Raw genomic sequence first — 15,614 nt, forward strand, 5'->3', positions numbered from 1 at the left:
CCTCATGCCTCCTGACCATCCAGAGTATGATCGTACAAAAGTTTTTATTTTAAAAATATGTAAGGTAACATTAAAAAAAGGCAAATGTATGTTCTTCTTGTTGTTATAAATTGGTTATCAAACATGATTTTAAGTTAATAAAACTGTAACTGGAACTAATTTTATTTTTTGAAAAAATAACTCACTCCCAGGGTCAACTAGCACGAAAAAACTACTCAAAGGGTTATTAGATTTCTGCAAGTGTGATTTTAATAATTATTCTTAACCAAAAACCAGCAGAGGTCAGTATGACTCAGATACTTGTCATCTGCAGGAATCCTGTAGTATGCATAAACCTGTGCGCCACAGATGACTGGACTGGAGTTAACAGGGAGGAAGCTGGCTGGGGGTGAGTTCTTCCCATGTTCACGGGGAAATCTGGGCATCAGAGGGACCCGAGTGCAGAGATGTGCCCAGGTAGGAGGGACCCAGTGACAGCACTGGGCACAGCCCTCAGGGGCCAGTTCCCGCCCTGCAGACCAACACTGTCGTGAGGTTCACTTCACATACACAAAGCATTCAGCCCAGTGCCTGGCCTGCAGTCAGCAAGCCGTACTAGAAACAGTGGTGTAAGATACCCAGGATTGACAATGCCTCTTCCCTTTCTCGTTCTGGGTGGCAGACTAGGGTCGGTCAGCAGTGCTTAGGTACATAGTCGAGGGATATGCTTATTTACCGGCTGCACTGAGACATCGGTTAGGGAAAGAGATGGCAATGAATTAACAAATAAAATATGCTAGGTGTTATTTGAAAACTTCAGGGTACTTCCCATAAAAATAAAAATGTCAAAATAGTATGTACTAATTGTAAAATTTTGCTGAAGATGCTTCATACATACTTTTAAAAGGAGCTGGTACTTTGTTATTCGTTGAACTGGTTTAATAAGGTAGGAAGAGATGGAGTTGGCTAAACCGTGCCGCTGCTGTATCTCCTGAATTAAACAAAAATTAAATATATAAATAAAAACATCGCTGGGTGAGTCAGAGAGCACCAACTAAAAATGTATATTTATCCTCACAATGAACTTACACATTATTTCTCTGTAAATATAAAGCAGAAATCATTGATTTTTTAAAAAATATGGTCAATCTAAAAACAATGCGTCAGTCAAGTTATCACTTTGAACCCAGAAAACAGCAGCATTTACACCATGACTGGCTCTCTGGAGCCAAGATCAAACAAGTGAAGTCCAAGCACTGGGCACCTGAGTCAGAAGCCAGCACACCTGAGTCAGAGACTGATTCGTCCTTTCTCCCACACAGCCTCTAAAGCTTCGCCGCAGTGCCCTGAGTCACAGACCACATCCCCCCCACTGCCGACCCCCCTCCAGGGGCTTTCTTCTTTCCCCCTGCCAGGGAATTCTCTCCTACTCGCTCTCATCACTCAACTGTCTCCAGCTGGAGTTTTCACACCTATCTGTCTCTGCATTTTCTTAGTTCTCAGCATTCTTCTCAGAGGTTTTTCAAAAAATGGTCATCATCCAGAGTCTGTGCTTCAAACTGGGTTTAAGAGCCCCACAGGGCTGTGTTCAGAATCTGTTTGTCATTTAGAGGCGAGGGAGGGGTGCAGCCCCGAGGGCACTTCCTGTGAAGTGCCGCTGGGGAACCCCAAATGACTCGTTCCTCAGGCATCAAGCAGATTAAATTAAAAACTTGACAACTCCTCCTCTGGCTTCCAGATCATAAAAGTTTCTTTTCAATTTGCAATGGTTTAAAAATGTGGGATTCATGATGTAATGATGATACACATGTTCACCATTTATTATCACATCTAAAGGGTTTTTCACAGGCAATAAAATTCAAAATCTTAAGGACAAAGTGCGTTCTGACCAATGTTAACCCACTTGTAACCAGCTCCCAAACCAAGACACAGAACACTTCCTCCATCGTGGAATGTTCTCTCCTACCCCTTTCCCATCAGCCCCCCACCCCCCACCGCCAGTGAGAGGCAACCCCTGTTCTGATTCCTATCACCATAGATCAGTTTTGCATATTCTGGAAGTTCACATAAAAGGAATCCTGCAGAATGTATTCCTTCCTCTCTGGCTACTTTCTGCTCACATTTTGGAGATTAATCCCTATTGTTCATGTATCAAGGGCTGATGGTAGACACTGCCGAGCAGTATTCCTTGACGTGAACACGCCGCAGCACGTTGGAAATACACGCAATGTCTTTTTAGTACCCCTTGTTCTAAAACATTTTCCAAAATACAATTCTAGTATTTCTAAACACCAGTCTCATTATGCTTGTTGACATTCTTATTACCTTATCACAGTATTATACAATTCAATATGGTTACAAGATCACAGCAGCCTTCTAAACTACCTGACAATGGTTTAATCCTCCTGAAATACTGAAGTTCCCTTTTTCTAAAAGGCAGCTAGAATATCATCAAAAACTTCTTTGCTTATAAAATTTTACTTTGGGAGGTGGCAGGAAGGTGGGGGGGGGGGTCCAGCTGTCCGTTGGGAGGCATATCCAATGCCAAGACTTCTCCTTCGTGTTAGTAATGAAGTTGTTTACATGTAATAAAGTCCTTGCCCTTTACATCCTCCCGGGAAGGTGGGCGCCCTGTGCTGTCCACCACTCTCTGCTAAGCACCCATGCTGATACCATCAGTTAAAAGAGCCCCAGACAGATGTGCAATAATAATGCGGCACAAGGAAAACTACAGGCAGATCATTGGTGAAGTCTCTAAGTTAGACAAACATGATTTCCTGCATTCTTGAAGATTTTTAGGGCATGCATTCTTGAAGATTTTTAGGGCAAAGCGTTTTTTGGGTTGTTGTTTTTTTTGTAAAGGGCTTTGAATCCACACATTATATGTGCCACATGCTCTCAAGGTTTGGGCCTTAAATAATTCGAACTCTGCATGTAGCCACTGGCCTGGGGTTTCCTCTAAGGGCAATGACCCAGGGTCGTGTGGAACACTGAGAAGAGAAAGCAGCACTGGGCTGGCAGCTGACGTTGCAGTTAGCAAGGCAGTGACGTATGCTTAATACTGGTGATGAGAATGACAACTGGGACAGAGCCATCCACAGGCAGGGTGTCAGTTCAAAGACCTGAAGTGTCCTGATCTCCCGGACTCTCAGACTCTCAGAGAACAGCAGTTCTCACACTGGGCTGTGCTCAAGCAGTCAGACAAAAACGTGGCCTTACACACTAAGCTATACGGAACAGTCTAGACTAGAGTACCACATCTTTTAATCAAAACGTATATGGTGCATACCTGACTACAGTCTGGAAACCCAAGATGCATTCCGCAGGTTACAGCACAAAGCCCCATTCCTTTTGGTACTAAACAACCCTCTGCTATATTGTAGTTTAAAAAAAAAAAAAGAGCTACATGTATGTTTATACCAATGAGAATATAATTAAACCTTCCAGTGGGTTTAGTTGTTACAGAGCTGTTTGTAAAATTTTCCTGGCAGGCCATTTTTGGAAAATAATAACATCATGAAATTAAAATGGGAAAAATAAATTATTGAAAAAGATTTAAAGATACTTTTTTAAGAGGAGAAAAGAAGCTTCAATTAATAAGTTTGTATCTTCTATATGTAATAGTTCATGTAAAAGTTTATGATCATATAAAAATAGTAAGTAATGATATATACAGGTACATATTAAAATCTAAGTTTCTTACAGGTTTCTTACAGGCTTGCTATACTTGAGAAGGAGCTTTTGAAACAGAAAAAGATGTAAGAATATCCCACCATATATGTGATAGATAAAAATGAAAACACTGTCCCATCAACTAGGTGAAAATTATGGATAATATTACATTTTATGTATACCAAACACAACTTAGGAAGCTTTACAGTTTCCTTGATAACCTATGACTTACATCAAAGTAGGACCCTGCATGCTCCAATATCAGCTGAGTAGAATCAGGCTTATTTTTGCAGTAAGTGACATACATCTGAAACTTGTCTGCCTATAAATAAACAAACAAAAAAATTAGAATGTGACTTTCAAATGGCAGTAAGTCAAAATATGATAAACTTTTATGTAGAAAAGAAGCTATGTGGATAAAGGATGCTTAAGCCCCAAATTAAAGAAACCTTATTTTATATAGAAAAAATCTACAATATTAAAATCAGAAACATCCCACTGACATCACACATGTCCAGGAGCCTCCCGACCCAGCAAGCTGGGGCTGGACACGTGCTCTCTCTTCCCCAGATGGTTTGTGGAAATGCAGGAAGTACCCTGAGACGGCATGCTCACCAGGTCTCTGGCTGGCCTCCCCTCCAGACTGGGCTCTCCCACCCCCCACCCGGTAGGGCCGGGTGCTCACGTCTAGCTGTGAATTCCCAGGGCCATGCAGGGGGGCCACACTAAATGGTCTATTTCCAACCATCACTACTGCCAGTAATAAGCTCATTCTGCATTAATAACTAGCTGGGGAATGTAATTCTTTGAGACAAAGTCCGTTTTTCTGTATGGAGATACCAGCGGAAGAGGGTGACAGAAAAGAAACGAACAATATTCCTTCTAACTTCCTCCAAGGACACTGAATACTTGTGAGACAGCAAGGAGCCGAGGTTTCCTCACCCAAGTCACAAAGCAATGCCCAACGTCCTCTGGCAACTGCTCGTATTTTTCCAGCTCTTTCAGGAATATGCTGCAGAGAAAAAAAAGTTATCATATTATTATGATGTTTGAAAACATATGCCAGAAATCAGACCAGGCGTACCATGACCTCAGGCAATGCCTGAATTTCATCATTTTAATCAAATACAGTGAAAACTCTGTTCCCTCTGGAGTTTCAGATTTAACGAAATGTATAGCTCTTAACTAGGGTAAGTTATTGTGACTTTCAGCTAACCAGTTTTGCATTTAAACACTTTCTAATAGAAATTTTAACCTGGTGGCTCCCTTCTGGGAAAAGTGCTGTTTAGAAGCATAATGTGGGGATGTAAACAGTCAATCAGAAGAACCTCTTCCGACTTAGTGTCTCCTGTTGGGGCAGGGGGGTGAGGGGGACCCCGTGAGCGCTGCCCCAACATCGTCTCTGCATAGGCTGCTCGGCTGCACGGACGCTACCTAACGGAGCTTCTGCTGCTTCTTACATGTTTCTCAGGAGTAAAACTGTGCCTCCTCTGCCCAGTGGAAAGCGCCTTTTACTGTGGACAGACTACAGTTCTGTCCTCAGTTCCTTATTCCCTCTTATCCAAAAAGACCACAAATATCAGCCTGCAACCCACAGAAACATCTTTGTTTTTATCCTGAGAAGTAACTTCTGTAGCAGCTGAGGCAGTTTCAGAGAATTTAGGGATCTTCCAGAACCAGTTTTCATAGTTCTCCTAATTTTACTTCTACAGCAAGTGAGCACAAATATAAAGTTGAGTCTATTAAAATAATCTTTTGAATGCCAGTCTTTCTGAAGAAAACCTGACAGGCTTCATTCAAATTTCAACAGAGCCACTGAAATCTATGCTTAATTCATTGGGAAACCTTGATTTCTTGCTAAGAAACATCAATACAGGACCTCGAGTTCGAGAGAGACCAGCCACGGCTCCCCAAAGCTACAGCCACTCACTTGTTATGGAACTCGTAGATCTCCTGCATGTTCCCGAAGATGATGAGCTCTTTGTTCACGATGCCCGGAGGGATCTCCTCCACTCCGCTGGTCATTTCCCACAGGTAGGTCTGGCCAGAGGGGAAACAAAGGGATCAGACAAAAACTGACAACAAATTTTCAAGAAACAGGTATTTCTGATATCTGTTGATACAGACCCAGAATTAATGTCTACCTGAAAATATATTTTAAGAATAGACTCTTTCGCCTGACCTGTGGTAGCGCAGTAGATACAGTGTCGACCTAGAATGCTGAGGTCGTCGGTTTAAATTCCTGGGCTTGCCCAGTCAAGGCACATACAGGGAGCAACTACTACGAGTTGATGCTTCCTGTTTCTCCCCCCCTTCTCTCTCTCTCTCTACCCCCTTTCTCTAAAAATTAATAAAGAAAATTTTAAAAAAGGGAATAGACTCTTTCAGAAAAACTTAAAAAAAAAAAAAAAGATAAAATAAAAGCAGCTCCTCCATTGCTACAATACTTGAAAATAGTTCCTGGACTTTTCAGCTCTGAACTTATTTTCAGCTTTGAATTTTGGAATTAACCTATTCCACAGGTACAATGATTATTCATAAAACTCCTGAGTGCCTAGTGCTAATCATAATTAGTAGGCACATTTCTCTGAAGCTGCTGAAAAATTCTACGCATTAATCCTCTTGTCATGTGACACACGAACGAGAGGATTAATGCTGTATCATCCCAACGTGAGCAGGAAACAAGCCCAGAACCTCACAGAAGTGCAGAAGCATGAAACTGGATGCTTCAGCATACTTTAAATCTCAAAAACAACTAAGAAAAGTGTGATTATTTTAAGGATCATTAATAGGTAAGAATAAAAGCAATATTACACTCAATCTAGATAAACAAGCGACAAAACTTACTTACATCCATACACTCGCGGAGGTCCCTGACGTAAGCCTTTTCAGTTTGAATTAGCTCAGCCATTATGAACCTTAAACAGACGAAGATAGCAAACAGCTTAGTTCAGTCAGAATATACTACCTGCTCTTATGGTTTATAAAAATAATAACATGGTTTACAAAGCATTAGTTAGTAATGTATCTCGTGGAATTAAATCAAGAACAGTTAGAACGATAATATCCAGCCACAATTCAAAGAAGAAAACAATTTAGAAAGACTTCTGTCGAGGTACCTACAGATTAGGGTTCCTCCACTCAGCACTATGACACTTGGGGCCGAAGAATGCTCTGCTGGGGGCTGTCCTGTACCTTGTAGGATGTTTAACAGCCTCCCTGGTCTCTACCCATCAGATACCAATAGACCTCCTCCCCATTGTGTGACAACCAACAATGTCTCCACACATTGCCAATGTTCCTCGGGATGAAACTGCCCCTGATGGAGAATTACTGGTTTAGAGCAATCTTTTGTCATACTAATATGTCTACTATAGTTTACTAATTGGCAACGTTTAAGCACCTCCACTTCTGTTATTAATTTCTTCTTCCCAGTATTTCTACTCATGACTTATTGATGACAGATGATACTAAACCCGTCTGTCAGCTCCATATGAAATGGAGGTGCAAGGATAAAAAAAACAAGACTGTTTCTGACACAGGTGAAGGGGGACAGCGCACACTTTGGAGTCAGAGCTGCAAAAACTAAGCACATTCAGAACAAGAAGTCACAATCCGTTTGGCTTTGAAGCACACACAGGAGCATGTTTGTCCAAGTGACATTCTCTTCATTTTTTTCAACGACTCTGATAGGTTCTTAAAGGTTGGCTTACTCTTTCCTGCGGGCAGATTTCCGCTTTTCTTCATTGAGCTCGTGAGCAGCGTCACGCAGTTTCACCTCTGACCCAGGGATGCTGGCTGGGATGATATCTAGCTGAAGGCTTTTACTCTGTGGAATGAGAGAGTCAATGACCTTCAGTGAACTGAATCAACAAACAGGACCGAAAGAACTGCGCTGTGATTTATTCAGTGTGCACACGGCGGTTTACCGATTTGTTGGAATCTGACGAAATTCCCAGGGCTTTCTCCAAAGAGGTCCTGTACTTCTCCATCCGCAGAGAGAAGTCTCTGTACCGCTTATCCACGGCGGTGACACATTTTTTTATCTCTGCCGCGTGGGCATGCCCCTTTTCACAAAAGCCATCAGCCAGCTGAATCAATAGCTTTACCCTCTCTTTGGTTTGCTGGGGGAAAAAAACAACAGGAAAGTATTGTAAAGCAAATGAACCCAACTGCCAGAAACAGTGGCAACTTGCCCACAACTCAGCTCTGAACAGGAAAAATACTGCTGTTAACAGAAACTCAGACTAACACCCCGAGTCCATCCACCTCATCTCTCTGATCCTAGCCTAGCTATCTTTCCTCAGCTCTTCCACAGTGAATGGCATTTTAAGGACCTCAGATAAAAAGTATCTATACTTCTTTCAACATCTTCCTCTGGTAGATGCTCAGTAAAAATCTGTAGAATGCATAATTATATGAACATTCACTTGGGCTGTCCCCTCTGCAATTCTATGGTGATCCTCCTTTGAATGTGTATGTATTGGTTGCAGAGGCCTTCCCTGCTTCATGCATGCCCATGCTGTGTGCCCAGAGGGATCAAGAGCTCCTTCAGGGCAGTGGCCATGGGAGATTTTGGTTTTCTTGATGTGTCCGTGGCCCAGGGTCCCCCACGGCAGATACTGAGCAGAAAGAACCCTGGATGGAGCTTCTGCTCATCACATGCTCGTGTCTTGTTTTCCCTCGCAGGGGGTGTGCAGGAAACATCACTAGTCAGTAATGATCTTACAGAGGTTATTTTACATTTTGTTCCCCGTTTTAAAACTTTCTCTTTAAAAAATCTTCTTATAAAGTGAAGCGTTATGTTTCTTCATATAAAGTTAAGGATACTCACAAAACATCGGTTCTATATTTATGGCAGCAACTTCACTCAAATCTGTTTTTTTTGTTTTGTTTTGTTTTTGTATTTTTCTGAAGTGAGAAGCAGGGAGGCAGAGACAGATTCCCGCATACCGGGATCCACCCAGCATGCCTGCTAGGGGTGATGCTCTGCCCATCTGGGGTGTTGCTCCGTTGCAACCGGAGCCATTCCAGAGCCTGAGGCAGAGGCCACAGAGCCATCCTCAGTGCCCGGGCCAACTTTGCTCCAATGGAGCCTTGGCTGCGGGAGGGGAAGAGAGAGACAGAGAGGAAGGAAAGGGGGAAGGGTAGAGAAGCAGATGGGCACTTCTCCTGTGTGCCCTGGCTGGGAATCGAACCCAGGACTTCCATACACCAGGCTGACATTCAACCACTGAGCCAACTGGCCAAGGCTCAAATCTGTTTTTTCAACTGATCTTTAGTCACATCCATTTCCTTATTTTTACTGTGAGGCTTCCTTCACTATTCCCTTCATTATTCCCATTGAGCATGGTTACTCTTCTACTGTGGAACCTGCTTTTCTCAGATAAGCTTTAACTAGAAAATCTTTATGACTATAATTCAGGAAACTGACTTTGAAAATTCCCCAAAAAAGATCATAGTTTATAAAAGACCTGGATAAATGATCTTGGTTTGTACAATGCGAGTTCTAAGCCAGAATTCACCAGGCAACCTGTCAAGTCAGCTGTAAAGATTTTCAGACTCTACATGAGCTCCAGGCAGCCCACAGCAGCTGAGCTCCCACCCCTCCACTCCCACCCTGCAACCACCCCCATGCCTGGGGGGCTCTGGCCTTCAGTTCTCTGTACAGGGGCCCAGCAGCCTGCAAGGAAGGCCACCTTTTCAACCCGCCCTCCCTGCCCTAACCACCTTTCCCTGCCTGCTTACTACTACTTTCAGCATTCAGCACTTTCTAACAAGGAAGTGATTTCCTTAGTCTATTACTGTCTGTGTCTCTTCTGCTGGAAGGGAGACGCCACTGGCCAGGGAGATTTGTTTTACTTATATCTCCTGCACCTTCCATGTGTCTGGCAAATATTTACTGAGAAAATAAATTAACATTAGGCTCTTTATACAAGTAAGTATGTGCTTGTAACTTTAATGGTGAATATATATGCTTCAAAAAGTACCTGAAAACATAACTCAAGGAATGTTAATTATCTTTGTGAAAAAAATATCAAAATTGTGGATTCTATAAAAGCTGTTTATTGGAAAAAGTCAGCAAAACTGAAAAGATTCTCCAGGGTTCTAGGGCTTTCATTCTGTGTGAAAATGAACTCTAGCAGAGGGAACGAAGAGGGAAGTATGTTACCTAAAACTGGCCCGTTGTTGGCCTGAGACCTTCCTGAAGATCTAAGACAAGCCTAGTCATAAGCCAGGGAAATAAGAAGCCTAGTTTCAGATCTGGAACCAACTAAGAAACACTCCTAAATTTCAATACCAAAGAGATTTAATATAACTGACACAGGACTTTTACAAACTGGGTTGCCTAGGTTGGGTTTCACTGCTGGGTGCCCAGATAGCAAGCTGCTGAAAAGGACAGAAAAGGGATGTTGTGCCCCATGTAAGCACAAACTGTGTAGATCTCAAGGGGTTAAGAAAGCTCTTTTGTGTTTTAAGTGCTGGGCACAGAGCAGTGAAGATAAAAAATGATATTTAAAAAATGTAGCTTACTTACATTAAAATAGAGAACAAAACACAGCAACACTTCTGAGTACGTCTTATACACATCCCAAAACAGACCAGCTGCTGGCATGCGACACCAATAGGCTGATCCTGATTATGGGCAACTACAGGCACCAGACGATTCACTCTAGGCAAGGCCTGGTGGACTGCTAGTCTTCCCCGTGTACACTTCACTTAGACAGAGTATGCCCATCAGGCAGTCCAGGGCTTCTCAGGGAGGCCTGCCCTGGCCTCTGTCGGAGACGGCACCTTCCCCTTTTCCCTGGCGACCTTTTTTCTCTCATTTCTTAATATGTATATGTGTACATGTTTACCCATTCACACTAGAACATGGGATCTGTGAGTAGTTCCTGGTACTGTATATAGTAGGGGCTCAATAAATAATTGTGCAATGAATGAATGCTGGGCTCAGAGTGAAGTACGATGAATCTGCTAACCCACGAACCTTTTAGACTCTAGTGTACTTTATTTTAATTGGTATTTATTTTACTTATTTATAATTGGTATTTTCAAATGCATTGAATTGCAAATGAATAGTCTTACTAGTGATAAAAGGCTTTTGTTTCCATTAAGACTGAAAGTGTTATAGTACTAATTCCTGTAACAACTGGATTGGAATACCGTCTGTCAGGGTGAAGGATTCTCTATATAACAGAAGAAAGTGATTTCTTAGGAGAAAGTACAATAGGTGACAGAAGGCAAACAAGGGCGTAGCCTACTTTTATTAAGAGGAACTAAATGCATCTCCAAGCACCAAAGCAGGTGCTTTCTGATGAAAAGAAAGGCAGCCAAAAACCAAAAAAAAAAAGTGAGAGGTGGTCTTATCAAAACCTACTAGTTCCTCCAATCAATATAACCAATGAAAGAAACAGCTTTACCTGAAACCTATGTCCTCTTATTGATCAAAGTCACCCCATTAAATTTAATTTTCTAAATAAAAAATAAAATAAAAAGGGAAAGAGACAACTCTCCATATTTGCAAAACAGAAAGGTCAGATGTCATCTATGATTTTTGATGATTTAAAAAAAAATAAAAGGGGAAAAAATCCTATTACTGCTCATTCTTCCAATAATCAAACTCCAAATCTGAGGGAAAGGAAATTTAGAAATAATGAAAAAATCCTTTTGTACATATTCCATTGGTGGAACAAAGCTGCCATGTTCCTCAGCTCCAGACAGGGACATTCACGTCATGTTCTATGCGCACAGCGCCCCCTGGAGCTGGGCAGTGGACAAGCTGTTTGGTCAGGCAGAGCAGCCTGCAGATGGAGCACTGCTGAAACTCCTACTCAGTGAATACGAACAAATCTTAAATCTACCTCTGAGTGCTATATGAGTATTTTCTTCATCATACCTTTACAATCAAAGGACATTCAGAGAAACAACTACAGGTCATATCATGCACATAATAACTGTAATTTATTACACAACTGTTACCAAAACTGAGAATTACACAGCTAAAGGTGTGCTGTCTCTAGAGGAAGAAAAAGACAGGGTCCTTACCTACAGAGGCAGGACAGGTCTGCACTCCTCCTCTGGGTGCCCACAGCCCCTCTATCAGGGTGAGGCAGCCTGGCCTGCCTGCCTAGCCTGCCCTCCCCAGATGCTCACGGTGCCCCACAAAGTGCCAGGGCTCTTCACCAGCCCTGCAGGGGTCAGTCTGCCTGTAGCTCCCCTAGACTCTATGCTTCTCAAGAACATAGACCAGAGGTCCCCAGGCCCAGCACCCTGAGGCTTGGTGGCAGGAAACAACTTAGAGCTGGGGGTGGGGGATGGGGCTGGAAGCAGAGGGCTGAGAACAGTAGGAGGAGTCAGACATCGTTACAGAAAACATAAAAAAGTACAAATCAGCAGAATACAAAATAGCTACCTTCATCCCAAATGAATTTAAAATTCCTCTTTGATATGTTTTCAAAGCCAAGTAAGGGCCACCCTTACAAAAAGCTCAATCTTTTTACTTTACAAGCATACTTCTTTTTAATTAAAGACCAACTATTTTCTACTCTTTGTTTGTTTCTAAAAACTCAAAATCTATCATCAAAAACAGAGGCACTTCTAAAAATATTTAATAGTCAAAAACATTGAAAAACAAAAAAAATACCACGGCAGGTCGAGAAGGAAACTCTAAGAGAGTCTTAAACTGCTTTGAGGTCAAGGAGCTAGCCACTGTGGGTTGAAGTGTAGATTCTTACATATTTCTCAAAAATTAATACTCACTCACATATACTACATGTGCCATAAAGGTGTGTTTAGTTCTATTTTGGCTTTCTGGAGAAAACTGAAAATGCCTCCAGTTTTCTAACCTATCTGTGAGCCACCCCTCCCGGCACTGACAAACTCTGCCAGCCACCCGCCCGGGCAGCTTGGGGCTGGGCTGGTGGAAACAGCGCTACTGCCACAGGGTCACGGGGCGAAGAGGAGGAAAGGAGGCGCCCACAGAGCACATCCAAGTCGAGCTGCAGCACCAAACAGTGCTTCTCAAACAGCACGTTCTCAGAAAATACCTTAGAAAAGAAACCAGCAAGAAAGAGAGAGTAACAATGTAAAGGACAAAAGAGAAATAGAAAGGAAGGAGACGGAAGTATTTGCCAAAATCAGAGGAACAATGGGGAACAGACCAATGAAGGGAGAACTGAGGGGCAAGCGTGAGAGGCAGGAAGAAGTGCCACAGAATTCATGTGTAATGGGCCACTTGGGTCACTCTGATTTTCGTTTCTTAAATGACATATTTGAGAACTAGCTTATTTACCCGAGTGCCCTGTTCTCGGTCATTTGGTGAGAGCCGCAGCAGATGTCCCACAGCCCACCTAGCAGATGTGCGCGGTGGTGGGCACGTACCTTGGCGGTTATCTGAAACTCCTCGTGCTCCTTCAGCAGCTCCTGGGTGTGCTGAATGCTCGAGCCCGTGGAGGTGTGTGTGGACAGGTAGAACTCCCCATTGTCATGGATCCATTCTAGAGCCTAGACAGGGAGGGATGGAAAAGGTCCATGGCTCAACCGTGGGGAAGGCAGACCACGCTGCTGAGTGTCTCGTGGACATGGGAGGCCCAGGCCAAGGCCAGCACATCAGAAGGTAAGACACGTCTCTGAAATTAGTATCATAATTCTACAACTTAAAGAAAAAACCTGACATTCTACAAAATTGTAACTGTGTCACTTATGTAACAATAAAAAGTCATGAGTTTCTTATAACCTTGAACCTAAACTAAAGTCACAATAAAAGGAATCACACCTAAGATTTGTTTTGAAGAATACTTGTTTTGAGGTGAGGGTGAAGGGGTGGGCTGAGACCTTCACATTGTTAAATACTGAGACATTCACATCACTAGAATTTTACAACTCAACTGGAAAGTTCTAACCCCCACTGACCCCTCCAAAAACCAACATATGCAGATTCCTAGCTTTCAAAAGCACACTTTTAGCCCTTTCTTCCTGTCCCTGTATCTGGTGAACAGTCCGACGTAGACTCACTTCAGCTGTTGGAGGGCCCTGCAGGAGGCACACGTGCTTTATACCCGAAGGGCGGCTAGGGAGAGGCTGGCAGAGGGCGTGGCTCACCCTCCCTCCCACGGCAGGGCAGAGAAAGGGGTCCGCGAGGTGCAGACCGCAACAGGATGACACAGCTCTAACTCATCTGTTCTTTGATGGCTTTAGATAGAAGCCAGTTTTCTCCCTCTACTTTCACATATCTGATGTGAAATCACACTTAAACACACACATTTAAAATAGCAGTATAAAAAGCAAGTAGACACTGTTATAGCTGCCCTTCATAATCTCGAAGTCATCCACTGTGATCTGCAGGTACTGGAACAGAAACATCACTGTCTCTATTAGATACATTACAGCATTTACAGTGTTGTAGAAGAAAAGAGGAAAAGAAAGCCGTGACCCAGATTACTTACCATGCAGCTTACTGGCCGGGAATTCACTTTTGTTATGCCTGAGCTTGGCTATCCCATCTTGGAAACAATGTTAACACTGAGTCTGAATCAAGGCAGAAAGCCATTTTTTGTCAATTTATTCAAAAGCCCTTCGTTTCTCCAATGGTACCTGAATGCCTAGTGTGGAGTCAGGTGCTGGGTGAGGCACCAGGGAGTGAGAAGCTTGGCCCTGCCGCTGCAGGCGGGAAGGGGGAGAGATGAAGAAAGGTACACAGAAGACAACCGAGAGAGCAGGAGACCTCGCTCAGAGGGACTGTCAGCAGAGAAGGTGTCAAGGCAGGTCTGTAGGTCTGCAGGCTGGGGGGGGGGGGGGGCAGGGGCTGTGAGGCTGTGCCGGCAGGGAGTATGAGTGAGCTGGGTCCAACACGGCGGGAGGCTGGAGGTGAGGTTTGGACGGCTCTGGCTGGATTCATCTGGCACGATGGCTCTGGACTCGAGGGAAGGGCAGCCTGACACTCCCTGGAGTGCTGTACCTACGGACTCGTGAAGGGGTGGAGGTGGAGTGACAAGGGGAAGACAGGAGGAACCACACACCCTGGAAGATGGGGCGGGGGCACGAGGGACAGTCCCATTCGGCCTTTGGTGAGGCTGAAGTGGAGTCGTACCTAGGAGGTGGCTGGGATTATCAGTCTGGATACCAAAATGGAGGTCAGGGGTGGGAGACAGCTAAGGAGGGAGGAAAGAGAAATAAGATCAAGTCTCAACTGAGCCCTGGAGAAAGTCAACATTCAGAGGCAGAGAGAAGGAAGAGGGGCAGCAGACAGCCTGGAGGGGCAGCGGAGGGCAGGACTCGCGCAGGCGCAGAGCCAGGGTCAGAAGTCACCCTCCACCTCCAGCGAGGCTACATCCAATGAAACTCAGGGCGCTATTCCAGAACTGCCATCCAGCAAGGGTCAAAGACAGGTTTATCACACGCCATCGATACCATGGAACTGTGATCACGGTACAGGACAGAACCCAACAGGTCTGTAGGCCCAATGGGCCATCATCATGGCCTAAACTTAATGATCTTATATTTGCCAAATAAGCTGACTTTAGGAAAAAGAGGCAACACATTTGCTCTGTTAAGGAAATTATTTACAATTCTGTTCTGTATAGCTGAATAATTCCTTGTCTTTCAACATAGAAATAATAAAGATCTGTGAGGATAAATTATGCAACAATCTCTGAATAGAAACACAATCAGGCTGCCATAAACCTAAAACATGGTTGAACTGTTTTTAAATAAAATGTTAAGAAAAGGTAATTTAAACATTAAAAAATACTACTGCTTTCCACCTCTGTTGGGAATACAATAACCATACCTGGTAAAGTCAGCCAAGACAAGAAAAAGGCTGAGACAGGGCACCAACTCTGTGGACCATGAGAACTCCAGGTGGGGAACCGGGCCACCCACCGAGAGGCTGACATTTACCCACATGGAGTGGGAAGCCCGTGCTGAGGAAGATGCACTCTCTCTTAGCTTATACGATTTCA

At 43.6% G+C, this 15,614-nt stretch overlaps 1 protein-coding gene across 10 annotated transcripts in view; it reads right to left on the minus strand.

The window, feature by feature from the left end:
• TRIO (trio Rho guanine nucleotide exchange factor) overlaps positions 1–15,614 on the minus strand; it is a 339,734-nt gene that overhangs the window by 104,970 nt on the left and 219,150 nt on the right. For all 10 annotated transcript variants that reach the window (XM_066374347.1, XM_066374307.1, XM_066374298.1 and 7 more), the window contains 8 exons: positions 13,036–13,158; positions 7,581–7,775; positions 7,365–7,480; positions 6,503–6,569; positions 5,582–5,691; positions 4,594–4,663; positions 3,884–3,973; positions 878–970 (listed from right to left, as the gene is read on the minus strand). In XM_066374347.1, the coding sequence (XP_066230444.1) occupies positions 878–970; positions 3,884–3,973; positions 4,594–4,663; positions 5,582–5,691; positions 6,503–6,569; positions 7,365–7,480; positions 7,581–7,775; positions 13,036–13,158 (864 nt within the window). The remainder of the gene's footprint in view (positions 1–877; positions 971–3,883; positions 3,974–4,593; positions 4,664–5,581; positions 5,692–6,502; positions 6,570–7,364; positions 7,481–7,580; positions 7,776–13,035; positions 13,159–15,614) is intronic.

Source organism: Saccopteryx leptura, chromosome 1 (genome assembly GCF_036850995.1).
Source record: "Saccopteryx leptura isolate mSacLep1 chromosome 1, mSacLep1_pri_phased_curated, whole genome shotgun sequence".
Taxonomy (NCBI): domain Eukaryota; kingdom Metazoa; phylum Chordata; class Mammalia; order Chiroptera; family Emballonuridae; genus Saccopteryx; species Saccopteryx leptura.